Source organism: Meleagris gallopavo, chromosome Z (assembly GCF_000146605.3).
Source record: "Meleagris gallopavo isolate NT-WF06-2002-E0010 breed Aviagen turkey brand Nicholas breeding stock chromosome Z, Turkey_5.1, whole genome shotgun sequence".
Classification (NCBI taxonomy): domain Eukaryota; kingdom Metazoa; phylum Chordata; class Aves; order Galliformes; family Phasianidae; genus Meleagris; species Meleagris gallopavo.
Genome location: NC_015041.2, coordinates 58,815,472 through 58,840,564, shown reverse-complemented (window position 1 = coordinate 58,840,564; position 25,093 = coordinate 58,815,472). Strand labels below are relative to the sequence as shown.

General features: G+C 43.8%; 1 protein-coding gene across 2 annotated transcripts; it reads right to left on the bottom strand.

The window, feature by feature from the left end:
- On the bottom strand, window positions 1-16,234 carry LOC100539382 (A-kinase anchor protein 2-like). Of its 2 annotated transcripts, XM_010726122.3 has the most exons (4): window positions 13,847-16,234; window positions 6,621-6,799; window positions 4,379-4,417; window positions 1-114 (listed from the first exon to the last, which is right to left on the bottom strand). In XM_010726122.3, exons 1-4 carry the CDS (start codon window positions 16,128-16,130, stop codon window positions 22-24), a joined length of 2,595 nt encoding a protein of 864 aa, XP_010724424.1. In that variant the 5' UTR covers window positions 16,131-16,234; the 3' UTR covers window positions 1-21. The 2 variants fall into 2 exon arrangements, with proteins under 2 accessions (XP_010724424.1, XP_010724425.1); XM_010726123.3 differs by lacking the exon at window positions 4,379-4,417.
- Between the last annotated feature and the right edge of the window lie 8,859 nt (window positions 16,235-25,093).

Sequence of the window (25,093 nt, the reverse complement as noted above, 5' to 3'; positions counted from 1 at the left end):
TCAGCAGGTGCTGCTGCACAGCTACTCGTCCTCTTCCCGGTTGGCGTAAATGCCGGCCTCCCAGCGCAGCGCCAGCGCGCTCTTCCTGCGGTTCACCCTGGTGGCCTCCAGCACCTGGAGGGACAGAAGAAGAGGACATCCGTCACATCACTGGATGAACAGACATAAAAATCCACACATCCAGTAGGTGTATTATACGTAGAGAGGCATGTATGCATATATATGTACACATATAACAACACACATAGGTATATATATATATAATATATATGCACAAACATATGCACGCAATATAAAAGCGCACATACAGTATGCGTCTTATATATGGACACATGTGCATGCACAGAAACAATTATTCTAGGTAAGGAACAGTTTTAATACGTGTGCAACAAACTTAAAAAAATAATTCAGAGTGGATCAAAGGGTGCTAGCATGGGGTGTGCACACAATGCGCTCCTCTGCAGATACAGAACACTGTATGCCTGCCTGCACCAGTCCTCTTGCAGAAGCCCAGTTCTTAAGTTTAAAGAGCCAGTAAGAAAAAAAAGAAAGAAAAAAAAGGAGTAAAAAAACTCGAACAACAATATGTGGTTGTTCCATCAGCTAATGGCTTCCCTCCCAGGTCCTACAGCCTCCAGCATGCTGCTCTGCACAAAAGTGGCCTTCTGAGATAAGGCAGTGCCATTTGATTCCTCTGCATAGAAGTCAGATGAGGTGATGGATGGGGCGGAAATAAGCAGCTGAATTTTAAGAATCACAGAACTAAGTTGGAAGGGACCTGTAAGGACCATGGGGTCCAACTCATGCTCCACACAGCACTACACAAACCCAAACCTTGTGGGTGAGAGCGGTGCCCAAACACTCCCTGAAGTACGGTAGCTCGGGGCCGTGTCCACTACCCTGGGGAGTTGTGCCATGCCCACTGTCTTTCACTAAGCAGTGGGAGTGGGAGCAAGGTTGGACAGATTTTATTTTATCCAGTAGAGGGCGAATGCGCCCAGAAAACCAATGGTTCATCTGAGGGAAAAAAGGAATCCATGAGGAAATCCTTCTGGGATATTAGCTGCAAGCAGTGCAGTGAAGCAATTGCAAGGCTGAGGGCTGGAGGTTTAAGCTACGTGCCTGGGGTGCTGAGTGCCCAAGCCATGGGAATACACTCCAAAACGTGTCTCTGAACAATGGAGAAATAAAACCACTTATCAGGGCATCGTCACTGTCTCAGAATAAGAAATTAGAGAGGCTACTCTATGGTTAGCAACGAAGGGTAAAAAAAAAGCATTGTGTTGGGTCTTTTTTTTCTTCAAGTGGCAATAGGCAACAACTAGGAGACTAATGAGGCCAGTGTAGGATAACAATTAAGAAAAACTAAGAAAATTATTGTTTTCTCCACTAGATAAGGGAATTTGGATTAAAAAAAAGAACAGCACAAATTTTAAACTGAAACTGACACTGTCACAGAGCAGTGACACATCCAAGAGAGATCTCCTGAATTTGGCCTGGTTTATGGTAGCTGAAAATAAAAGGGATTTTACATAATTTACAACAATTTCTGGTCAGTGTCTTCCTTGCTGGAAATCATCCTGTTGCAGTGGTCTTTGGTGGTGTTTGTAAAAGCCATGATTTGGAAAATCCGAGGATTTTTCCTTCAGATCAGTCAGCAGAAAGTGAAGATGGATGCCAGGCTGAGCTCTGAGCCCAGATTCCCAGCCTAGTAGCTGGAACCACAGAACCACATGTACCCATAGATGAGACCATCTACACCACCTGAGATGGGGGGGTGGGCTCCAAAGGAATCATAGGGTGGGCAACTGGCTCGCACTTAGCCTGGTGGCCTGGTCTGACAACATCCATGAAAAAAGCAACACGATATAAGTAGTTGTATTTGGGTAATGTGACCAGTAGGTATATCAAAAGGGAGGATCTGGAGTGCAGAAATTGGAATGGAGCAGAAATGTGTACCAAGATGTAGGGCTGTAAAACTGCCCTGTAAAAAACTGCTGCACCAATCTTCTTGTTGCAGCTCTGGGTTCTGCTGAGAACTTCAGAGGCTCTTCCTCGACAGATTTCAAGTGCTTTTGAAGATTTGGAAAAAAAGATCAAAAGAGCTATCACCATCAAGTGCAAGATTAATTTGTTTACCCATCCTAGAGATGGAGACTGATCTGTCCTGCACTTTACTCTTTCAGGCACAATATCTGCTCTCTTACTGGTAAAGAGAATAAAGACATGCTTCGGTCCACAGCATGTTCCCACCACCTGGGGCTGAGTGAAACTGACTACTGTACAATACAAGCTAATTTTCACCGTACAGTGAAACTGTACAATGAAACAGCACTGTACACTGTACAGCAAAACCGATGTGGAAGCAAACAGATTTTTCTGGAGCTTCATATATTACTAATTCTTCCCATTTGGACCTGGAAGAACTAAGAGCAAGAGAAATAAGAAAATGCAGAGATTGGAGTGTCGACATTCTGCCACCTCCCTGCAGAAAGACACCTCCAGGGAAGCACATCAGGCACAAAGAAGTAACAGAAAATCAAATGCTTTACCACACAGCTAGAGCTACTGAGTGATGAACAGCTACTTCAGCACAAAGGTATTTTCTGCACTGTGCCCACTCAGTGTTAGTCCCTGAACATAGCTGACCTCCAGCGAGCATATTGAGGAGCTGGCTGGTGGAATCAAAACATTCTTATCCAAAACAAGAGAGTAAGAGTACTACTGCTGCTGGTCAGTACTATAGTACAAGCTGTGTGTCCTCTGCCATCAGTCTGTTGGTTTTTTATTTCATAAATCAAAAATTTTCAGCAGTCACGTTAGAAAACGATGTCAGAATTACCTAACCACAGTTACCAACTACAGTATGACTGGCATTTAGCAAAGTCAGGTTAATGCCAAGTATATCCAATATACTTGGCATTATACTTAGTATAGAAGTACTATATAGTATATACTATTGGTATATGCTAAGTATACACCAATATACTTAGTATATTGGTACCAATATATATATACCAAGATACTAAGTATATACCAATATACTTAGACCTGTAAAGACAAAAGCAGCTGTTTTTAAGGATGAGTACAGTCTCCACTTGTGCAGGCACACGGTTATCAGTGGTCTCTGTAGAACTGCACAAGGGTGTGCTTTTTACACAGACTTGGCTCTTTTGGGTAATAGCTTACTTCGTGGCCAAGCTGAAAACACACATCTTCTCCCCTTCCCCATTCATGCACATCGCCTTCCAGCTCGCTGCTCCTCATCCCAGTACCCTTCCTCAAGGCAGGCACATCGAGCCTGCCTCTGAGCTCCTGCCTCTCACAGTATGTGATGCCCTGACCACTACTGTGGAAGCTCCTACACTGCTCAACTCTCTAGAAATGCTCCACACAAGGATCAGTCACTGCTGACTAGCAGTAAGATAAAACCCACAATAAATTAACGAATAGGAGAAGGCATAGTTTTTATTTTTCTTTACTCTCCAGGATGACATTCATGTACCTGTCTTGAGGAGCCTGATGTGGAGAAGATATGCTATGAGATGGGGGAATAGTGGGAGGTATGAGTATGTAACACAGTGCTGGTGCTGGACAGATGAGTGTCAGCCATTACTACAACCTGTTTGTGTCCCTTAGAGAAGCCCAGATTCACAAGTACACCTGCACAGAAAACTACAGGCCACTGAAATGTCCATGTTACTGAGCACCTCATTCCTAAAAAAACAGTGCAAGTTATTACCTCGCGCATTCTGCCAGAATGCCAAATGCCACTAAAAATACCCTTATTCTAATCAGCTCTGGGTTTCTTCTACACTGAGACCAGCGTGGATATGAAGTGGTAGGACTGTGGTCATTCATCACACTGCGACGCACAGGGACATGCTCACACCATTCCCCTTGCTGGGACCATGCACTCACATCTGCCTCTCTTCTTCTATCAAAGAAAGGTTGGTATGGTGATGTCTTCCAAAATGCTGCACTTTGTTACTGCTACATACTCTTTAGCCAGCGATGGAGGAATGCACACAGTATCTGAGGGTGCCTGGGCCCCAGGCGTGGCTTTGCCAGCAGAATGGCAACACAGAAGTTCTCACTTCATGCCTCAGGAATGCCTCAATCCTGGGCTGCAGCTTCAAACCTTTTAATTGCAACCCCTCCCATGCCAGGGGCTGTAACAAGAATCCAGGGGAGAGAAAACCAGCCATACAAACACTGGCTGATAGGAGATAAGATGGGATATCCCCCACACACATTTGCATCCCAGTTTTGATACAAAACAGTACTGGCACACAGCATGAAAATGCAAACTGCAGCAACATGCACTGGGAACCACCATGCAAGAGGAAGCAAAAATAAATAAGCAGTTGAAAAGTACCTCTGAAGTAACCTTGCTAGACAGTAATTTACAGGTGTACTGGTAGAAAGGGAAAAGACCAGCATTAGTACATTGAACAAGCATATTACAACTAGGAAACAAGAACAACATAAATTGTAAGAACTTCCACATCTCAGAGAACAGGATTTCAAGCAACTTGGTGTCATGAAAAAAAACAAACACAAAACATTAGTCCACTTGGTGTTTGTGTTTTTTTTTTTTAATGACACGCTTGGCCTGTCTCAGTCTTGTTTACTGTTGGTGCTTGACTCATTTTTTACTGATGCTTTTTTTCCTCACCTGCTAAGCCCATACACCCTCTTCGGAAGAAATTGCCCACTTGGCAGAGCAGTGAAGTTCTTCCAAAAGCAGATACACTTGGTTTGCTCTCCATCTCTGAAAAGCAACATACCGGCAATCCCCAGCCAGAGCTGCTCTGCTGTAGCCACTCAAGTCAAACACAAAGCAGGTGGTGGTGAAGGCAGAGGCAGGGATCAGGTTCTCTTGGAACTCTTCTGCCTTCTGGTGCACCTTTGTGTAGGGAGAAACTGAAGCCCTACAGACCAGTACTCAGCATGTGATGGAGAATTTCCACAGACTTTAAGCCTCTCAAAGATCCCATAGAGGTGATCACATCTGCTGACTTCTGCCACTGCCTTAACAGGCCACGGAAGTGCTCTTCTGTTTTGTTAGACACAGGCAGGGCACACCTGGTTAGGTGCTGAGAGATCAGTGATCCCAGCCAGGACATCAGGGCATGCCTTGAATTGCAAGAACAGGCAAAACAATCCTGGCAAAGATGTGTCTAGGAAGCACCAGTGCATGCACCTGAGGAGTTTTACACACAGGTACCTGGAAAGAACCTGTCCACTTGCACTAATGACACCTTACCTACAACATGCGGCTATCAAAGCTGTGTGAGAAGGTTTCAGTGAGGGCAAGCCCTGCTCACTCTTGATGGGGTTAGTATGTTGAGGATAAGCACATGGTGAGTATGCAGCTTCTTCACTGTGATGAGGTTTTGAGCCACCAGATTTGCTTCATGAAGCTGATGGAGGTTTTTCAAGGCCTTCAGTAGGAGAAGGGACCAAAAAGCTTCTGCTGTGCTTCAGAGACTTATCTGCCTGCATTTTGAGTTATCCCTCCTCTGTGTTTTGGTTAACCAGCAGAAGTGCAGCAGGATCCCTCTGCGTTTCATCCCTTTCGACCCCTTATGCTTCTATGCAATATTCACAATTATTAGAAGCTGCCAGAACAGCACTGCCTGGTATCCACATTATAAAACTTCACTTCCACATCCCTCATCAGACTCTGCCATCAATGAGACTTACTAGAATGTGATTTGCTTGGAGCATGAGCTCCTTGCAGCTGGGATAATTGTTCTGACATCTCTGGGAAGTGTCTGGAGGGCTCCGGCTGCTTCAGCAAACACAAAACACATTTAAGAAGTTTTGTATCTCACTTACATCTCACTGCTCTGCACTGATTCCCCACAGAAATTCAAAGTGTGAAGAAGAAACATCTCACGCTTTGTTGAGAAACAGGCTGTGCAATGTATGCACCTGGATTTTGGGACTTCCAGCTATGAAATTGATAGCTCCTCTTACTATTGCCTTCAGTAAAGAGGGTGATAGGTTAAACTGCTATAGGAATTGCTGAAACCCAGGCATCCCTTTCACAAACTGAAATCTTCTGTTTCTGGCCAATTTTCTGTTTGTGTGGAGAAAAAAGACAACAAATCCAGTGGGAGACAGCATACCGAGGGATCCACGGTGGTTTTTTTCTGAGACATTCCCTCTCCAGTTCTCCAGAGGACTACTTATAGGAGGGCTACCACATACTTACTTTCAATTCCAAGCGTTCTGGGACTGGACTTTGTGAGTCAACAAACAAAGGCATGAATATATGCTTGATCCACAATGTTAAAGCAGCTGTTAAAACAACCCACTAGTAAATCTTGATGGCAGGTGAATTTAAAAAACCTACCAATTTCAGGGCAACTACCTACTGTTCTCAATATTAATTAATAATTAGTCAACGTAGAAATTAATGTGAGCTGTTTTTGACATTTTCACAGACACTGTCTTCCATCCCATCAGCCCTCATCCTTCCATTTCTAACATGCTGGCCCTTACAATATGTTACAGCCCTTCAACACCTGCAAGGTGACTTGAACAGATTCTAGGGAATTAACTCTCAGTAACTGTGATCAGCAGGAAGTGAAAAGGAGGAGCGCACTTACACTGCTGTCATCCATCCTCTCTCGTCTCTTGGTTTTGTGTGTTTCGTAATCCTCCATGAGGGTCTCCATCAGGTTCTTGGGTCGCTGGGCTCCTGCAGGCTCCTCAGCCTGCAGGTCGGAGTGTGAAGCAGGGCCTTCTGTGGTGGGGGATGGAGGAGGCTTGATTTTCTCTATCTTTCCTGCAATGACAAGAAGAAGAAGAATCCCTTCTGAGCTCAAGGACTCACAAGTTGTTTCCAGAAGAGAGCAGGATAAGCATTTTCAGTGGTGTCTGAATGAAGAAACAGATTGGAATGAAACCTGTGAAACAACCTGACAAACTGGAACAGTTGGTGGGTTTTTAAAACATTCGCCTCCTCCTTCTTCTTGAAGCCCACTGTATCAAAATATTACAAAACTTGTCTACAAAATCTAGCAAAATTATCAAACAACATAAGGAACATTTAACCCATCATCACTGTTTACCAGAGTATCCAGCTGCATTACCCCCCTCTTATAAGACTCATAGCAGTGGTTTGAAAACTTACATAAGGTGCTGAAAAACCACAAACTGGTTTTTTTTCTGTCTCAGACAGTGCAGTGCACAGGATACCACCATGCATTAGATATCCAGAGAAGGCAGTCTGGTTAAACATTGATGGCTTTTTTTTCTTCCCATGTTTCTTCCCACTTTTCACCTGCCTTATAACTGCTGAGAGCTTTGCACAGTTCTCTGGTGTTCCTCTCCCCCAAATTACTTCCCACAAGCTGCAGCCAGACAGGGTAGGGAGACAAGTGCAATGAGCTAGGGGGAACTGGGGAAACATCAGCACCCTCTGGGAAGACAGCCGTGCACTGATACAGGTGACAGTGCAGCACATGTCAGTGGGATGAGCAATTGGCTTGACCCAGTGGTAAGAGTGAGGGCTGGCTGGCTGTGGGTGCGGGAATAAGGTGAGAGGGTCCTGTCCTGGCTGATGGCAGAAATGAATAAGTGAGAACGGCTCTTATCTGCTCACATCAGAAAAATACTTAGCTATGATGGGAAAAAGCTATTGCTGAAGAAAATCAGGTTCCCTTCTCCATGGCATGGCATCTCTTAGAAATGAGACTGTTCAATGGATGAGGAAAGGAAAACAAACCAACAAACCAACCAACCAACAAACAACCCCCAAACCATACAAATAAGGGAAGTAACCAGAATGAGCGTGCAGATTTTCGTGAAACTTCCTGTTGCTGATGCAAAAACCCAGCTTTTTCCAAAAAGTGTCATTAACAGTGGTAACCACTAGAGAGCAGCCATGGAACCTCCTGAAAGAGACATCAGAAGCTTAATGAAAGAAGTGAAACCAGAGCCAGAATTACAAGAAATACCCCTGCTAGATTCATTTCATTTCTAACCAGCACGGAAAAACCCAGTGTCGCTTGTTATTAAAGGTTCAATTTAAGATGGCTGGTGCAGGGATGAGGCTGGGAATTCAATCACCCTGAAACACCCTAGTAGGATGCAGAGGGGGTATTTCCACAAGCAACCATCATCCTGATCATTAGGACCAGTAAAAGTAAAGAGTGAGCTGGAAATGAAAGGCCTGGTTAAGGGCCAGGTATGCTGTTGTATTACTTCATTCTTGTAGTAATAAGTGACTTCTTAGTTGTCCCATACAGCTTCTCTGAGCTCCCTGAAGACACAGACCCAACGCATACTGATCAGCCCTACAGGTGAGCCCCTTCCATCCTGGAAAGTGACACAAAGAGTGGGATCTGGGGATTTGCATTTTAGAAGATTGCTACAAGCAGATCTACCCTACCCAATGGAAGAGCCATCCATTTCTATGCTGTGGCAGCAATCCAGCAGCAACACATGGCTGTGCTGTGTATACTGTGTAGTGCTGACAGGAATGGTGCTGTGGTTTCATTTTCACAAATAGAGAAGCCAAGGTAGAAATGTGCCTTCCCCACAGCAAAACAGCGGTTTGTCAGTCTCCGACCACATGAGATCACCCTTTATGCAATTGTTTTCCCCATGTATGTGGATGAATTCCACTAAAAACACTGGAATTCACAGCCTCGTTTTGACTGCTTTTCACAGATGAGCAGGTCTCTTCCTAAAAATGTGGTGAAAATGGGTAAGCAGGTGGAAATCCTTCCCATGCTAATAGCAGTGCCTGGCAGAGCCAGCAGTTAGGTTGTGGTGAGATGACGGGATGTCTGAGGCTTCAGGGCTCTTGCAACCTCTTGGCTCTGGTGCAGACGCAGTCTGCCAGTTCAGGCTGAGGTAGACATGTTGATGGGTTAATTTTCTTCTGGCAGATTTCCATCTGGATAAGTACTGCTCTCAGGCAGTACGTAGGTTCAGCTTAAAAGCATCACAGGATACAATGATCATAGGTGCTTTCCACTTCTGCAGCCCTGTGCCTGCCACCCAATTCACTCACACGCTGCAGGTGGTCCTTTCCCAAATCTGCGCTCAGTAATGATGATATCCATGCTCTCAGCCAAACAGTGGGGTACCAGCGAAAACAGCAGCCCCAGGTCACACGTGTTATTAGCAGTGTCCTCCAGAGGAAGGCAGTCCTTTGAAGTCCCTGCTGCAAGACACTGAGTATTGGATAAACACCCTAAGGCTTCACCTGTTAACAGTTTTTCCCTCTTTTAGACAAATTCTGATAAATATTCTGTGGCCTCAGTCTTGGTGACAGCTTGCCAATCTCTGGCTTCATCAACTCAGAATTTTGATTTCTCTTTATTTCTTCACTTACACTCACAGCAGGCCAAAGCTGCTTTGAGAAATGCTCTACTCAGTGCTCAGAGGAAGGGGAAGCTCAGAAAGGGGGAATTCAGAGCTGTGTGCAAGGCACTGCCTGGCAGCTCTGTGTAAAACCAAAGACCTGGAAGAACTGGGAATGGATGAACTCCCATCCCAACCAAAACCTCTGCAGAGTACCTGGGGAGCAAGAATGGTTTTGAGGAAGGGGACATCCATGCCTAGAAGCCTGATGGGTGTCCAAGCAGCTGCTGTAAGAGGAAGAATGGGCTGTGCATGCTCAGCTGGTCTGCTGCAAAGGAAGGAAAGAGCAACAGAGGAGAGGCCCTGGAACAGGAGCCTGAACCATGACCAGCCAACATATTAGCCAGGTTATGAAGGAAATGGAGCTCTGCACAGAGCAACTACTTTACAGATGCTGCTGGCATCTTTAAGACACCTGCACAAAAAACTTTTCAAAATTCATCAAGACTGATCATTTTCAAAAACTAGCCTGAGATGAACTCAGGGATGGTTCAAATATATGCAAAAATACCACGCTGGAAATGTGGAGCCTCATTATCATTGCAGGTGAAAGGTGGACTTCTTTGAACTTGAACACCACAACCTGAATATGCAAATACACAAACAAGCAAATAGCAAAGAAAAAAAACCCTCAGCTCTTTAATGTCCTTTCACTTCATGCATCCTCCTCTAAGGAATGAATAAGACAGCAAATGACAAATGAGCTGGACTGGTAGCCTGCTAAGGCTCTCCTGGAGGTGTCTGGAGGATGAGTGATGAGTGCTCCAGAGAATCCTTGTAGAAGAGAATGATGGACTTTGCTTTTCTTTCACTGGTGCTTATGAAATTGTAAGCAAGCAGTATCTTTCATGAGCTCACAGGCTGCACTTCTGCTCTGGCCTTTCTCAAAATTATTTTAAAAAGGGGTTAATGTATATGTATTACACCTAATCTTACTCTTTACACCTATAACGGGCATTAAAAGTTTTGCAATGGTCACAGATATTGGAAGTATCTTGCCTCAGAATTTTTGCTTCTCATTCCACTCTGCAAAATGTCTCTTTGGGATGAGGCTTAACATGCAATCTTTCCTTTAGTGCAGGTATTTTTTGGTGAAAAACAAGAGGGGGAAATTGCAGGCTGAAGCAAGACAGAGGCTTACTCTCCATAGCCAGACTCCACAGAGTTACCTGACATCAAAAGATACATGATCACTTGCCATCATAAACTGCAGTGTCCCCCTGGGCTTTTGCTTTCCACTGAAAGTCTCCCATCCAACTTACTAACTGAAAATGAGGATGGATGATTGGTGGGGAACTCTCCCAGACGCATGCATACATGGATGGGGCTGAGCTCTAGCATGGGTGAGCACGGTGTGCAACACTGCCTTCTGCCTCAAGTGGCAGTGCTTTGGTCACAAACATCAGAAAGGCCAATAGGGCAGCTTCAGGAAAGCTTTTTCTAGGCATGGCTTCTCACGTTGGGGATTTCCCCAAGCTGTGATGAGACAGCACATATTCATGATGGGTTTTTCTCTAACTGAAAAGTCTCCACCGAGTGCAGCCCACTCATATAATTATTTTCACACTTTAAAAATACACTTCTTTTGAAGGGAATTATTATAGCCAGGCACTACATGCAGTTAAGATACAAATTCTTCATATTCTAGGTACTCATAATAAAAGGGACATACACGATCATCATAAAATATAGGCGAGAACCCACTATGTCATACACTTGTTCAGAGGAACTATTAAACAGCCCAGCTTTTCTGCCCACAAGGGATGGCAAGCACCCCACATGTTGCAGGAGCAAACTCCTGGATTGCTATGCAGCTGCTCAACACCCTGCCACAAGCAGGAAGTGCTGCACCAAAGCAGTGTGGGAACTGCTCACTCTGAAATACAATTTCACAAGTATTTTTCTCCCCAGAGCAGCAGGCATGGCCTCAGGGGTTGGGTTTGTGTGGTGCTGTGTGGAGCTGGGGGTTGGACCCCACAGTCCTTGGGGATCCCTTCCAACTCGAGGTTTTCTGTGATTCTTAAACATTATTACCCCAGATAAGGTCTTGTTCTGTTATGCACAACACATGGCTGAAATAGCACTGAGTTTTGCTCCAGAGATTTGAGATGGGTTAGAAGGCAGCTCTTATACTACCCAAACAGCTTTAAAGGATACTTGTTACTAAGCTTGGTCACTAGGAACCTTGCGTCTTGCACTGACAATGGCTGGAAGGTGCCAAGTGTGGTGTCACCCTCAGTTCTACGAAGCTGTATGCCAGGGTGGCAAAACAGCCTGTTTGCTATCTGAAGCAATTAGCAGTTATCTCAGCCACATAAATTGTGCTAGCCTTTCACACTTAGTCAAAATAGCAGTTCAGTTCACTGCATTCCTTTGTGGTTTGTCTGAACAGTACAGTGACAGCTCAAAGCATTAAGCGAAGAACCACCAGGTGTCCTAGAGAAGCAGACCTGCCCAGTTCATCACCAAAAAGCAACCTGGGAGGCAATCTGATTACTTACTGCACCTCCTCAAAGGAGCTGGACAAAGGGGTAGCACAGATGAGGTAAGTTGATGGTACTCACCCTGGAATGTCAAAAGCACTGAGCCATCTTACACCAGCAAAGAGCTCTGCTGAACACATCCACTGCTTGGAAAGCAGTGAAAGTAGAAGATACAGGAAAAAAACAGACAATGATCTTTTTGGTTCTTTTGATCAATTACATCATTACACATATTCATCTTTTCCGAGAAATTAATTCTTTGCCTTGTCACCAGCTGCAGATTGCAGTAGTTTGAGTCACTGGCAAATACATCCCAATTTTCTTTCCCATACATATGGCAGTTGGACTTCTACAGGAAACTGTAATGATTCATTACAAATATAAACTCATCATTAGCATTAAAACATAAATTACAATAAGCATTTTATCATCAGACACAAAGTAAATGTCTTGCTGTATAGAGGAATAAGAAGTAGCAGAAATATACTGTTTTCCCAGGTGCTCTGTTAAAACAAGCACTAGTGTCAGCAGCTATTCCAAAACCACTTGTGAGTAAAATGCCTCATTTCAAGCACACAGAGCTACAGATGGTGCTGTTTTATGAAGTGGTCATGAGCACACCTTCACACAATGAGCTGAGAGCTGAGAGCCACAGTGCCATGTCTGTCATCTTGCCAGACATTGTTGCACAATGCACACCAATTTCTGGAGGCTCTCTATCAAAAAATAAGAGCAGCAAAAATAGTACTTCAAAGAAATTATCAACATCTGCTACATTTTTTGGCAAGAAACAGAGGTTAAAATCATTCCCTCTATGGAAGAAACAAAACCAAGTGTTAGCTATTTATATGCTGTGTGACACTTAAGCTCAAAACTTAGATTGCATTAAGGGACTCAGTCCAGCCTTGCTTGAAGTCTTCAGTGGATTTCATAAGAAAACGAACATCCTGCACAAGTTTTGGAAGCATGACTAACTGCAAAAGCTCTGGAAGCAGCACTGACTGACTCAATTATGCTTACATCAATCGAAAAAGGATGGACTATAAATACACTGGGTAAAATTAATACTTCTTCACAATGACCACGCTTAATAAAAACTTTCGAGTGCTTACAAGGCACACTCAGGTCTATACTCATGGAAATCACTACAAAAGAAATAAGCTAGACAAGTGCTATTGTTTTTCGTTTTGTTTGCTGTTTTCATGACACAGTAGGAAGGGACTAGTGCTATTTCAGTTTTTTCAAAGGGGGAAGAGAAAAACTTTTACACTGTAACTGTTGTGCATGCCAGCCACCACAAAGAACCAGAAGCTGATCAGCCAGAATAGGACTTATACTGAACCCACTAAACACTTTGTTTCTTATACCTGTGCAATGCAGTAATGCACGACATCAACTGAAATACATACCACTGCTCAGCTCTGGGCATATTTTTACCCAAGTTTATCAAGAAAGCCAAGTAACATCTGATAAGAGAAAGCAAAACAAACAAAATCTGATCTAAAACCTGTAAATTCCAGCTATCTTTGCACTTCCTTAATGACTTGCAAGAGCTTTGTATGCTCATTTTTCAAATAGCTGCATACCTGCAAAAAATGCTGCCAATCATTTCTCATGATGATGCTAAATTTAATTTTGGGTGATTGGAGGAGAGCAGTGATAAACACATTATGCTACAATGTGGCATAAGATGAATGCGGTGCATTATCTTCTAATAATGATCAATAGGATATGATCATTACTTCTGTGCTATGTTTGGGAAAAACAGAAAGCGTCCCCAGTTGGACATTTCCACACAGAGGGAAATCTGGGTTGTTGCATGCCCTCCTCCTGCTTGAATACTGGAGTTTCCAAGAAGATAAATTCATGGCAACTCTCCCAATTCCATGCTGCATTCAGTAAAAATGGCAAAAAAATGAATCTGATCTGACCTTTTTGTTGCATTACATTTCCTCTTCATTGTGTTGGGTTCTTACCTGGTGCAGTTTTGTAAGACACTGTTCTGGTGGGCAGGAGTGGTGCGCTCTTCGTAACAGGGCTTGGTGCCATCTGCAGATCTTGCCGCTGCCTCTTCAGCTCCTCTTCTCGCTCCTGGGCAGCTCTGATTTCTTCTTCTATCATTGATAAAGTCCGCTGCTTCCTTGATCGTAACTTGAAAGGGCCCACGGTCACTTCAGGTTCCTGTGTGGCAAGGATGGAGGCAGTGCTCCTCAGCTCAGCTGCCTCTGAATATTTGCTGAAGTAACTGACTTCGTGCCTGTTCTCCTCCACAAGGAATGGCTGGCAGGCAGAGTACACTGGCGACTGCTGCAAACTCTTCCCTTCCCTGAGTCCTGAGTTGTCTTCTTTTGAAGTCTTTGGTATGGTGTCCCTTTTTTCTTGAACAGGTGAAGACACCTGGGGTGGCTTAAACACTGGGTTCTGCTGCTCCTTGGAGGCTGGAGATAGCCTGGTGGTGGCCTGCTGCTCTTTGGCAGAGATATCCTGCTCTGCTGGGACTTTCACTTCCTTGCCATTTGTTTTATCTGCCTGTTCAGCTATGGCTTGTTGGATGGCATTCTGAACAAGCAGACCAGCGTGGTACTCCAACTGGTTGTCCATCAGCATAGAATCTGCCAAGGCAGAAGACAGAGAGTCACAGCCTGGGTCACTGAATGATTTGGACATGCCTTCGCCCCTGCACTCTGCTGGAGTATCGGTCTGCGGGGTCTGTGGCAGGGAGAAATCTGCCAATGAGCTTTCTTGCAGGGCACTCATAGTTTCATTAGAGGCACCACTGTCACTGATGTTATCCATGCTGAAGTCATTGGAAAGGGTCTCCAAGACAGTGGTATCCTGAGATCTTACAGACAAGTCATCCAAACCGGAGTCAAGCTCCTCAGGAGGGGAGGAGGCGCTGGCTGTCTTCGGGAGCTGGTCTAGCACACCCTGTACATCATCCTTCACCACCGTGAAGACAGCTCTTGCACTCATGAATTCTCCATCCTCTGACCACAGTTTCGAGGCCTGTCCAGCTCTGGAGCTATCACTACATGGCAATTCTCTTATTGGGTCAGCACTGTTGCTCTGAGCATTTGTATCCTCCTCTGAAGAACAGGAGACTTTCTGTGCTTTGACAACAGTAATCTCATTACTCTCATGTTGACCTGTTTGTCCATACATTGAAACAGGTCTTGTAATGGTGGAGAGAGGCCTGTCTGCATTTGAAGGATTGAGGCTTTTATAGAATGGTTTGACGGAAAACATTTTGGGTGTTCCAGACCGCCTTGGTGGGACCTGACCCTGAGATGGACCTGAATGCTCCATCAGTTGGAATTGCTTCCTGGCAGCTGAGAAATCAATTTGCTCTGTGACAATATCCTCTTTCTTGATATTCACTGGCTCTGGTGGTACAAAGGAGCAGCTGACCTGTTTGGGAGATGTTGGTGTTGCACTTTGCTGCTGCAGTCTCTCCTTGCGCTCCTTATACTTTTTGTGGGATTCCAGATGCTCTTCATCCAGTTGTTCCTCCAGAGTCTTCTCTTGGGGAGGGTTCCACCATTTGGCGGCAATGTTAGGGTTTTTCTTGACAGCCTGGCTTTTAATGAGTTCCCTTCTTTCTTTTTCAAGTTCTATCATTTCCTCTGATGGTCTCGCTTTGCGGACCCTGTACTTTTCCTTCTCATCTTCATCTTCAAAGAGCTTAGAGGGCTTTTTGTCCTCGTGGAAAGCACGTAGTTCAAACTTAGCCTCTTTCTTAAGGGTTGTAAGAGTTGTTTCTCCATCCTTAGAAGATCTTCTAGAACTGTTTGAAGAAGTAGGACTTCCCGGCATCTTCAGACTTTCCCCGATGTCTTCCTTCAATCCACCCAAGGAATGGCCATTAGAGTTCAGGCTTTCACATGTTGAACTAGCTTCATGTGGTTTAACAACCAAGGGTGCCTGCTTGTCAGCTACATTTTCTTCCCTTGCATTGGGTACTGAATCATTAGAGACATTAACTGAAGCTCCTGAGCCATCCATGATGGTGACTGCACTTAGCTGAGGAGAGGATGTCCCATTAAAGGTATTATCTGCAGAAGAATCACAGCAGTTTGCCTCCAGCACTTCATCTAGATATCTAATCTCTTTAGCAACTTCACTGTCCAGAGATTCATGCCTGTCCTTAAGTCCATTGTGGCTGGCTGCAGAAGAAAAGAAGTGGGTTGGATTGTCTATGGGATGTGGTGAAGCCACTGTGGTGATGCTTTTATGTTCAGAAACTGGAACTTCAATTTCCATTTTTTCTTCCTTTTTAGCAAGTGCAGTAGCTGGCTCCAAGAAATTGGCACAGTTTTGGTCTCTAATTTTTTTTAACCTGATGTCATCCTCAGGGATTCTGGAAGATTTCTAAAATAAAACAGAACAAAACTTTGATGAAGTCCTGAAGAGAAGCACTGTATTTTCTGCAGACTAAACAACATCTGGAAAGCAAACCATAGCACTTTCTAAACTCGAGATTAAGAGTTCTTCACAAAATTAGAAGGCATGGCAAATAATTAGTACTTACAAAAAATAGAGAGTTAACTCACTATAAAGTGAACAGGGCACTAAAACAAAAGCAAACTTTCATTTAAATATCTCCCAAATGGTTATCATCCTAACTTTGTCATTATTCCAGGCCTGTGTCCTGGTCTGCCACTAAAAATGAGGTTTGGATTTTCAAGTTACTAATGACTTAACAGTTTAAGTTCTTGAAAGGCTTGCACATGCAGCACACAGCATCTATCAACATAGTATTTTACTAATGTCTTCCACACCTAAAGAAAGCCTGAGAATCAATCCACAGCTGATAAGCTGATAAGTCTTGCAGAAACAGATGCTAACATGCAGAAAGAGCAGGCAACTCATCCCACATCAGGAAAAGGATGAGACAACACCAGGGGATGTTCATTTCTCAATGGATCAATCTCAGCCATCAAACACAGGGTAGAATTACACAGTGCTAGGAAAAAACGTGGAGTCTTTCTCCGGCCCACACAGAAACCCACGTGCAACTGGAGCTGGGAGGCAGGAAGCATTCATGTCTCCCACAGCATGGAGATCACCACAGGAGGCACAACAAGGACCAGAATCATGGTCTTCTCCTTCTCACTCTTTCCTCTGCAACACCGACGCACTGTACTCATATTTCCTCATGATGAAGACATTACCAACATCACTCTCCTAGGATAGCTTGGTAATTTTCTCAGAACACAACACTATCTCAAAACAACTAAACACAGCATGTCTATTCACATCATCAAATGGTTTAACACAGAAACTTGCATTCTGAGGTCTCTGGCTCCTTTTTCATATAAGCTCTTACACAGCACCACTGCTGAAGCACGGATTTGGGAAGCAAACAGCACTGATCAAATCCTCTAAACACAGTGGCTCCTCACTCCTGCATGCTGGCCGCAGCTGTCCTTGCCACCATGCATCATGCACTCTGTTAGTACACAGTGCAGCAGAAAATGACCAGCCATGAGCACAAGGATCTTACCAGCCACCTAAACAATAACAGTGCCTCTGGGTTTACATGGGCAGTAAAACGCATTTGACACACCTTAAAGAATTTGAGCCAGGCAGAAAAGCTCTCCTCTTAAAAGCATTTTGAGTTTCCTGTCTAATCATGCCATTGTACAGAGCTGAAGATAATGCTACCTTCATCCATTAGAGATTTTCCTTTTGATTGTACTTAAATGCTAGAAAACACCTTTACGAACAGACAAACAAACAACTTAGTCTTACCTACTTAGTTGGTCCTACTTTCATTGCACCTTCTATTGAACGTATATATTCTCAAGCTTAAGTTTCTATCATTGCTCTCCTTAAAGCATAGTGCATTTTTTACAATTTACATATCTAGCTGTGGTCAGCTCTGTCTTCAGCCTGAGTAAAGATATATTCAAGCAAGCAGGTATTCTGTAAACTAACGCAGAATAATCAGTAAGAACGAAACTTTGATTGAACCTGAAAATACAAGAATAGCTGTCTGCGGAGCTCCTAGTGTCATATACAACAGGTACTCACAACAGGCCTACACTGCAATTTCTTTCTGTGTTTTGGGTTCAGGTCTCCCCTGTCAGACTTGCTGACACTAAAAAGAGGTTGCTGCCACCTGGAGCAGTTTGAGCGGAGGGACGTAAGTTTCTATTCAGGGCTGCTGGCCTTTCACACCTGAGATGAGCATGCTGTCAAGCTCCTGCTAACATCTGGAGTAGCAGTACACCTGCTGTTGCCCACGAGACCTCATAGCTAACACTGAGCTACTGCCATCACTGCACCAATGTATATAGACCCTTTGGGATCAGGTCATGTTTGGGCATTCATGTTGCCTTTAGGGAACCAAACCAAAGATGAAGTACTTCATCAGTCGATTTCTTAACGAGTAATAGCTCATCCTACTCATCATAGCTGCAATCTGCAGTTCTCAATTAAGGCATATACATGCAACTGCCTAATGAGGGCAGGCATTTATGGCAGTATGTACTTCTGAGAGTGCATGTGTCTGCACAATTAGTGTGGCACATGCAATTATCTAGTAAGCAAGACAATTATACAGTAAAATCTATGAAGAAACATTGCTCCTCGTGGGAAGAGGCCTTTCTTTGCCAAGGATTAATAATTGTGAGTAGGGATGGGCTCTCTGCAGGGGAGTAAACCAAGGAATGGAGGAGGGAAAAATAATTATATTTATAACAATTCCTTGTTTTCCCCTCAACACATTCTTATATAATCTTGGGATGCTTTCAGGACCACAAGGAGGGAATGCTCCAGATGCCCCTGGTAAGAAGCAGAAGTCAACCCATGGATGAATTATATGAGGAAGAAGCTGTGAAGATGATATGGATGGACACAGATCAAACTGTCAGGAGAACCAGCGGGGGATGGTCTGGAAGAATGGCACACATCAGGATGAGAACATGGTGATGGGAAGAGAATGGGAAACTACAGCCCCATCTCGGCTGCTTGGCAGGAGGAGCAGAGCTTGCCAGAGGCTGCTGCTGCTGCACATACCAGCACCTTCATATACACTGCCTTCTGAGAGCAGCTGTCTCAAAACTATTAATGAAAGTCTGTAAATGAGGGAGAGCCAGCATTCAACCCCTGCTGCAACCAGCAGTGTTGCCTTAGCAGCAATTCCCGTACACTGCATTTTCTAGAAATTATTGTTACATTTACAGCCTCTCTGAATATGCATTCATTTCTTTCTGTTTAAGTCAAGATGCAAGTGTAATTATTGCCATTTGAACAGTGCTGCTGCACTTTAGTAAACTGCAGTTATTAGCAGTCTGGAGAATTATTAGCATACTTCCTTCTTCGCTGAATTCTTCATCTACAAAAGTCTAAGTGTTTGAGCATTCAGATGTTTTAGGAGGAAAAAATAGTGGGTGTTCTAGCAGCAAGACCCAGCAAATGTACTGCCAGTGCCTTCCTTTGTTTGATCCAACAGAAAATGCATGTGACACTAAGTGGGAGGCAGTTCTTCTTGGCCACATCCACATTCTTCCCAAGAAAGGTCATGGCAAAAAAATAAAAAATAAAACAAAGGTGAGATTAAACATTAAAATTTAAAATAACTAAGAGATTAAAAAAATCTAAAATAATGACCTCCTCATGGCAGGCTTTTACTGATCACTCCATCCGAGTTTCACAACAGTGCTTCATACTGCTCATCTCAAGGCATCACTGGTACTGTGGGCTTCTCACTTCTCTGTCTTCCTTTGCAGCAGTCCTGTAGTGACCCTGCTCCTCCTCCCACTGCCAGATCAGTGTGCCACTGCTTTGTGCAACCCTCTATCCTCAGTCTATGGATCTAACCCTTGGGCTTACCACACCTCTAGGAGTTTTAGTACAGAAATATAACTTAGAAACACAGTTGAGTATGGTTGACTTGGTAATCCACACCTCCGTGCTGATGTGAATTGTATTCTACTGTTTTGGCCCGCTTTTCTGAAGTCTCTGTGCAAAGCAGAAGGAACCAAATGATGGATTTGCTAGGGGGTTGACTGGCAAAACTTCAAGAAAGAGTCCGTTTTCATTCAGCTCCCTGTTTTGAAGAATTGGACACCATGTGCACCACAGGGGGACCCAGTCCCGAGCATTGCAAAAATGCAGATGTTGAACGCAGCTCAGGGATTCTAGATGGTCACCATTCCCACTGAGAAACCTCCCAGCCTTGACAGTGATTGCTCTGCTCACCCTTGAAACAGCAGGCATTTTGCCAAAAAAATGGAAGACTGGTATGACATGCAAGTGCTGAAATTCTCAATGGGGAAAAAAAGGAAAAGCAAAATTATATTAGCTCCACCCCAGTAGTAGAGTCAAGGTGCTGCTCACCTCCAGCTCTCAAAACACAGTGATCCCCTTTGTTGCTGCTGGGATGGGCCTGCTCCCCATGAGAGTCTTTGCAGGCACCATACTGAAGTAACAGGCCAAACCTTTAGGAGATGAAGCTGATGATGGGGACTCAAGGATTGGAATGGGATCGCCGCTCAAACACTCCCTAAAGGAATTGAGCCTTTTCATTAAAACAAGCACAGATAAACAAAAAGTGTTGTCTTCTCACTCTTGTAGGAAAATATCCCGTTTTCTGAGTGATGCTTTTACTCCTCAAAGTTTTGAAAACACCATGGAAAAAAGTTATCCCAAGTAAATTATCATTTTTCACTCAATGAAGTTGCACAGAGTTCAGATTTTAGGGAAAAAAAAAAAATTCTCACATCCTGTTGCCAAATTTTGCAGAATTCGAACTTGTCAGACACATGCTGGCACACCTTGAATAGTTTGATTCATCATTCTGCCTGCAAACAAAAGCAAAACCTGCCCTGTTCCTCTCTCAGAGCAGTACATGGTGTCCTCAATACATGGACGCAAACCATTCTTGATGACTAAAATTCATTAGAGTTGAGTGTCAAAAATGACGTTCTTTGTGAGCAGCTGGCTTCGCTTTTCAACAACTTGACTGAGGTAGCCAGAGAGTACAATGGACAAATTTTCTTAATGAAAAGCTGGTTCATCTCCTTCAAAGCACTTCAGAAATCACAGCGTGCAGTCTAAAATCAATGCAACTTCACAGTAATTTCACCTAAAAAGCAGTGGGGGTTTCTTTAGGAATACAGAAAGCAAAAAGGGATGTGAAGATACAGCATCCAAACAAGTTACTACTCGGAAAGCTTGCTGTGTGACATTTTGTGAGCACTTTTCCATATGCTGTTTTTCTTGACTATTTTAGAGGAGTTGTTATTGCGTTTACTCAGAAAGCATGTGAAAGTCTTTGCAATATTCTCTTTCACTCTAGCTGAGCCACAGACTGCAGCTTCCTCATGTGATGCACAATAGGGCTGTTTTATCAAATTGAAATCCAATTTTCTTTTGCTGGTGTAATAAATTAAGGGTGGAAGAAAGTCCCTCAGAAAAGGAAGAAATATATAAATCCTTTAATGATGAGCATATGAGGCATGGAAGGATATTTCAGTGACGAGTACATAATGATGACACTGTGCTTTCCCAAACACATTATTGGAGCTTCAATATTTTCTGTGTCCTCAGTGAAGAAGATGCTAAAGTGAACCATCTTTGGAATAACACGACTTCTCCCTAACTCCAAGGCATGTAAATCAGAGGCAGCTTTCTGTAGATAGGATCCTTTCAGCCGGTTATTTTCTATCAGTCATTCCCTAAAAATACAGATCTGGTTCCTGTGTGAAGAACCTGCAGTCCTTCCGACTGGATTTCAGTTACTGCTACTGGGTCTGGAAAAATAGATACCTTCCCTTTTGAAATTAAATGCTTGCAGCTGTTGATAAGAAAAGCAAAAAGACAACAACAACAACAAACACATGTACACACACACACACACAAACCTAACAATCCAAAAGGCAAATTATTTTTTCGTTAAATATTTTCATTCCTGCAAAAACTGTAATTGTGTGAAACACCTACAAGGAGAACATAATTTATACAGAAATTAATTCTTAGGGACAGAGGCTGTTAGCTGCTAAATTAGCAGAAATACACCTCTGATAAAAAATAAACGGCACAGAAGTCATTCAAATGTGATGGTTATACAGCCTCACTTGCTACAGTGTGCAGGATTGGTTCACCTCGCTGTGACAGCTCTATTCAGCTGTAAGGCAACCAAGACGCAAATCTGAAATTACAGGAAGCTGTGATTAAACTTTCATTCAGAAACAACAGCATCACGGTGCTTCCACACTCCACCACCCCCGCTTTCTAGCAGCATCCAGGAAGCAGGATGCTCTGATGAGCCGGAGAAGAGCGTTTCACATGTTGAAAAGATGGGGAGCACTCTCCATTGCTACATGGAGATGTGCAGCAGTTTGCAGGCTGAAATGCAGAGCAACGCATCCGTCCAGCACACAAGGGGCTAAAACTACACTGCCCTAAAATCATCCACTACAGGTTCTATTCTCTAAGGAACAGGAGGATTTCTTTTTCACAGCTGAAAGTGACCCACTGATGAGGGCTTTTACCAAGAGCTGTCAGACTTGCACCCAATGCTGGCAGCTCTGAGCCTGGAGCTCAGGGCTCTGCTGCCAGAAGGACTCCTTAATGCCCAGCCCTGCATATGGTAAGGGAAAGAAGAAAAAGCTCCATTCAGTAAGGACAGGAAAGTCTTCAGTCTGACAGAGCATGAAGTATAAATATTGAACTAAGCAGAATACGGCTCTGAATGCATGCACGAAAAACCATCGGTTCACAGAATTCCACAGCCGAAATCTTTCTAACACACAAGCAAGAAGGGAACAACTGCTTTGGTAAAGCGTGACCTAGTCCCAGCGGGGAATGGAAAAGACGCTAAACCAAAGCTTGCTTTTAATACTCTCCAGCCCATCCAGATAATGTCAGCGCTAGGAAAGGGTGACCTTTATGGTCACTTGAACCAAAGAACAATGAGGCAACGGGATTTCCCAAATTCCTCGGTCTTTTCATTAGGGGGTGGGAGGTTCTTTTTCCATCTCAAGAATGAAGCTACCACCATCCTCTGTAAGGGTGAAATCCAGAGGAAAATACTGGCATATTAATCATTCTGGTACGTGAGAAAGAGAGCTCCTCAGGAAGGAATCTGGGTTAGACAGTGGCAGGAAGAAGGCAGCAAATGGAGACAAAAGGCCACACAGTTCACTCACTCCCCAAGCAGATCTGATGCTGCTGGGAAAACCGTTTTAATACGCTTCAGAATGGAGATAAACCTGCTGCATGCTCACAAGGAGGCTTTCAGAGATGTATTAGTATTAAATTAAATTATTAAATTCTGATGACACAGATTCTTTCGGTGTTTGACACTGCTCTGCAAATCTTACATAAATGGCCTAAACTGCATTTTCTGAACAAAGATACACAATCTCTCTGTGCTGGAGTGCTTTCACTGCCTGCTTTCAAGGGCAACAGAGCAGGAATGGATAGCCTCAACTGAAGCAAGCACGTATGCACTATCGCACACAAAGCTGAGGTTGGCACTTTCTTTACTTCCCAAACACTGGCTACTAGAGTTCACACATCCTTTAACTATTTCTTAAAGCCTAATTAATACTTGCTTCACTTCTAAAGGGCAGGTCCAATCAGGATTGGAGCTTAACAGTTTTGGGTGATGATGCAGAGAGCGTTCAGGGAAGAAATTATGCTCAGAAATGTGGACAAAGAAGGCTAAACATTTGTTTCTCTTTGTGAGATGAAAAAGGTTAAGAATTATTACTGCTGCTTTGGCTTTATCACTAGGACTTGCTACAAGTGTACTCATCCATTAAGTTAAGACTCATCACAACAAAATCTGCTTAAGTAAAGAAATGCCTAGGTAGCTGCACTGTGCAGCGAATCTCATGTACTTACAGCGTCTGCCTGGAGCACAAACAGCCAGACGATGTTTATTTCACTTCAGATGATGAGCATTTGAAGGGTTAGGGAATCAGATCTGGACCAGCCAACAGGCTTGCGTGGCCCATGTGTATGTGGCTGCTGAATCACGGCCTGAACCTCTGATTGATCACCTGAGGCGAGCCGTGAGTCAGCCACGGGAGCACAGGTGAAGGCAATTCACCTGTGTTGCAGGAAGGGGTGGAGTCTGGCTCCACCTCTCCTAGACCCATTTAAGAGCTGACTGCCAGTGGGGAAGGATCTCTTCTGGAGGTCCACTCTACTGGAGTTTCCCTTGCAAGTTCAGGTTACAGCTGAGTGTACCTATCATTTCTGTTTCTTGCTTTGATGTAATAGCATCATAGCCATGCTCTCTGTTATATCTTAACATCTGTGTATTTGTTAATTGTACACTGCTATACCATAACATCGGTATATTCATTAATTGTACACCCATGAATAGTCTTCTCCTCTGTTTCTCAAGGAAATGGGGTCACTTTAAACCCCTTTAACTCTCTGCAAAGATTTATTAGTACATACAATGGCTTAGCATGGTCTGAATTTATATTTAGCTTTATTTAAAATCTATGATAGGCTGTTACCTCCAGACTCAGCCAAAAGCAGATCACTGACACATTACAAAAGGAAAATTGAGAGGACATTAAGAAAGAAGAAAACTAATGTAGTCCTAGCTCAAAAATCATTTGGATAATGTAAGTGGAGAGACAGAAAGTATGAGGGTGATCAAAGGATATAAGTGAAGTTTCTGTGATTAGCTGTGCTGTGCACAGAGTGGGAATAAAGCCACTTCCAGGGAGAGTCTGGCACAACATCTACTCTCAGCCACACTCTGATTCTCCACCATACTCTGTAGTGTGTCAGGAAACCACCATGGAAACTTGCTTTCATTCCACAGAATCACAGGGGTTGGAAGGGACCTCTTGAGACCATGAAGTCCAACCCCCCCCCTGCAAAGCATGTTTCCTACAGCAGGTCATACAGTTAGGTGTCCAGAACTTGAATATCCTCAGAGAAGGAGACTCCACAGCCTCTCTGGGCAATCTATTCCAGTGCTCCAACTCCAGTCCCTTTTACCAGAAACACTACATGGTTACAACAGTACGTGGGCTACAGTTTTTATACTAGACCCAAACCTTGTCACTGCCTCTTGCAGGAGAATATTTCAGTTGAAGAGAGACTTGGACTGGACATTTCTTCAAATTCCTTACTTGGGGGAAAAAGGCAGTTGGCAAATTCCAGGGAATAAGACACTCCTTTTCAGCACCTACTACGTCCCATCCCTCTGCACCTACTCTCCTCTTCCAACCAAAGAGTCATTATTC

Bases quoted from the DNA above. Each gene is read 5' to 3' on its own strand.
- LOC100539382 (XM_010726122.3), bottom strand. From the start codon at position 16,130: ATGGAAATTGAAGTTCCAGTTTCTGAACATAAAAGCATCACCACAGTG. The intron at 6,800-13,846 runs GTAAGAACCCAA...TTGTCATTGCAG, and splicing joins GTCTTACAAAACTGCACCAG to GAAAGATAGAGAAAATCAAG. The intron at 4,418-6,620 runs GTAAGTGCGCTC...CCTTTCTACCAG, and splicing joins AGAGGATGGATGACAGCAGT to TACACCTGTAAATTACTGTC.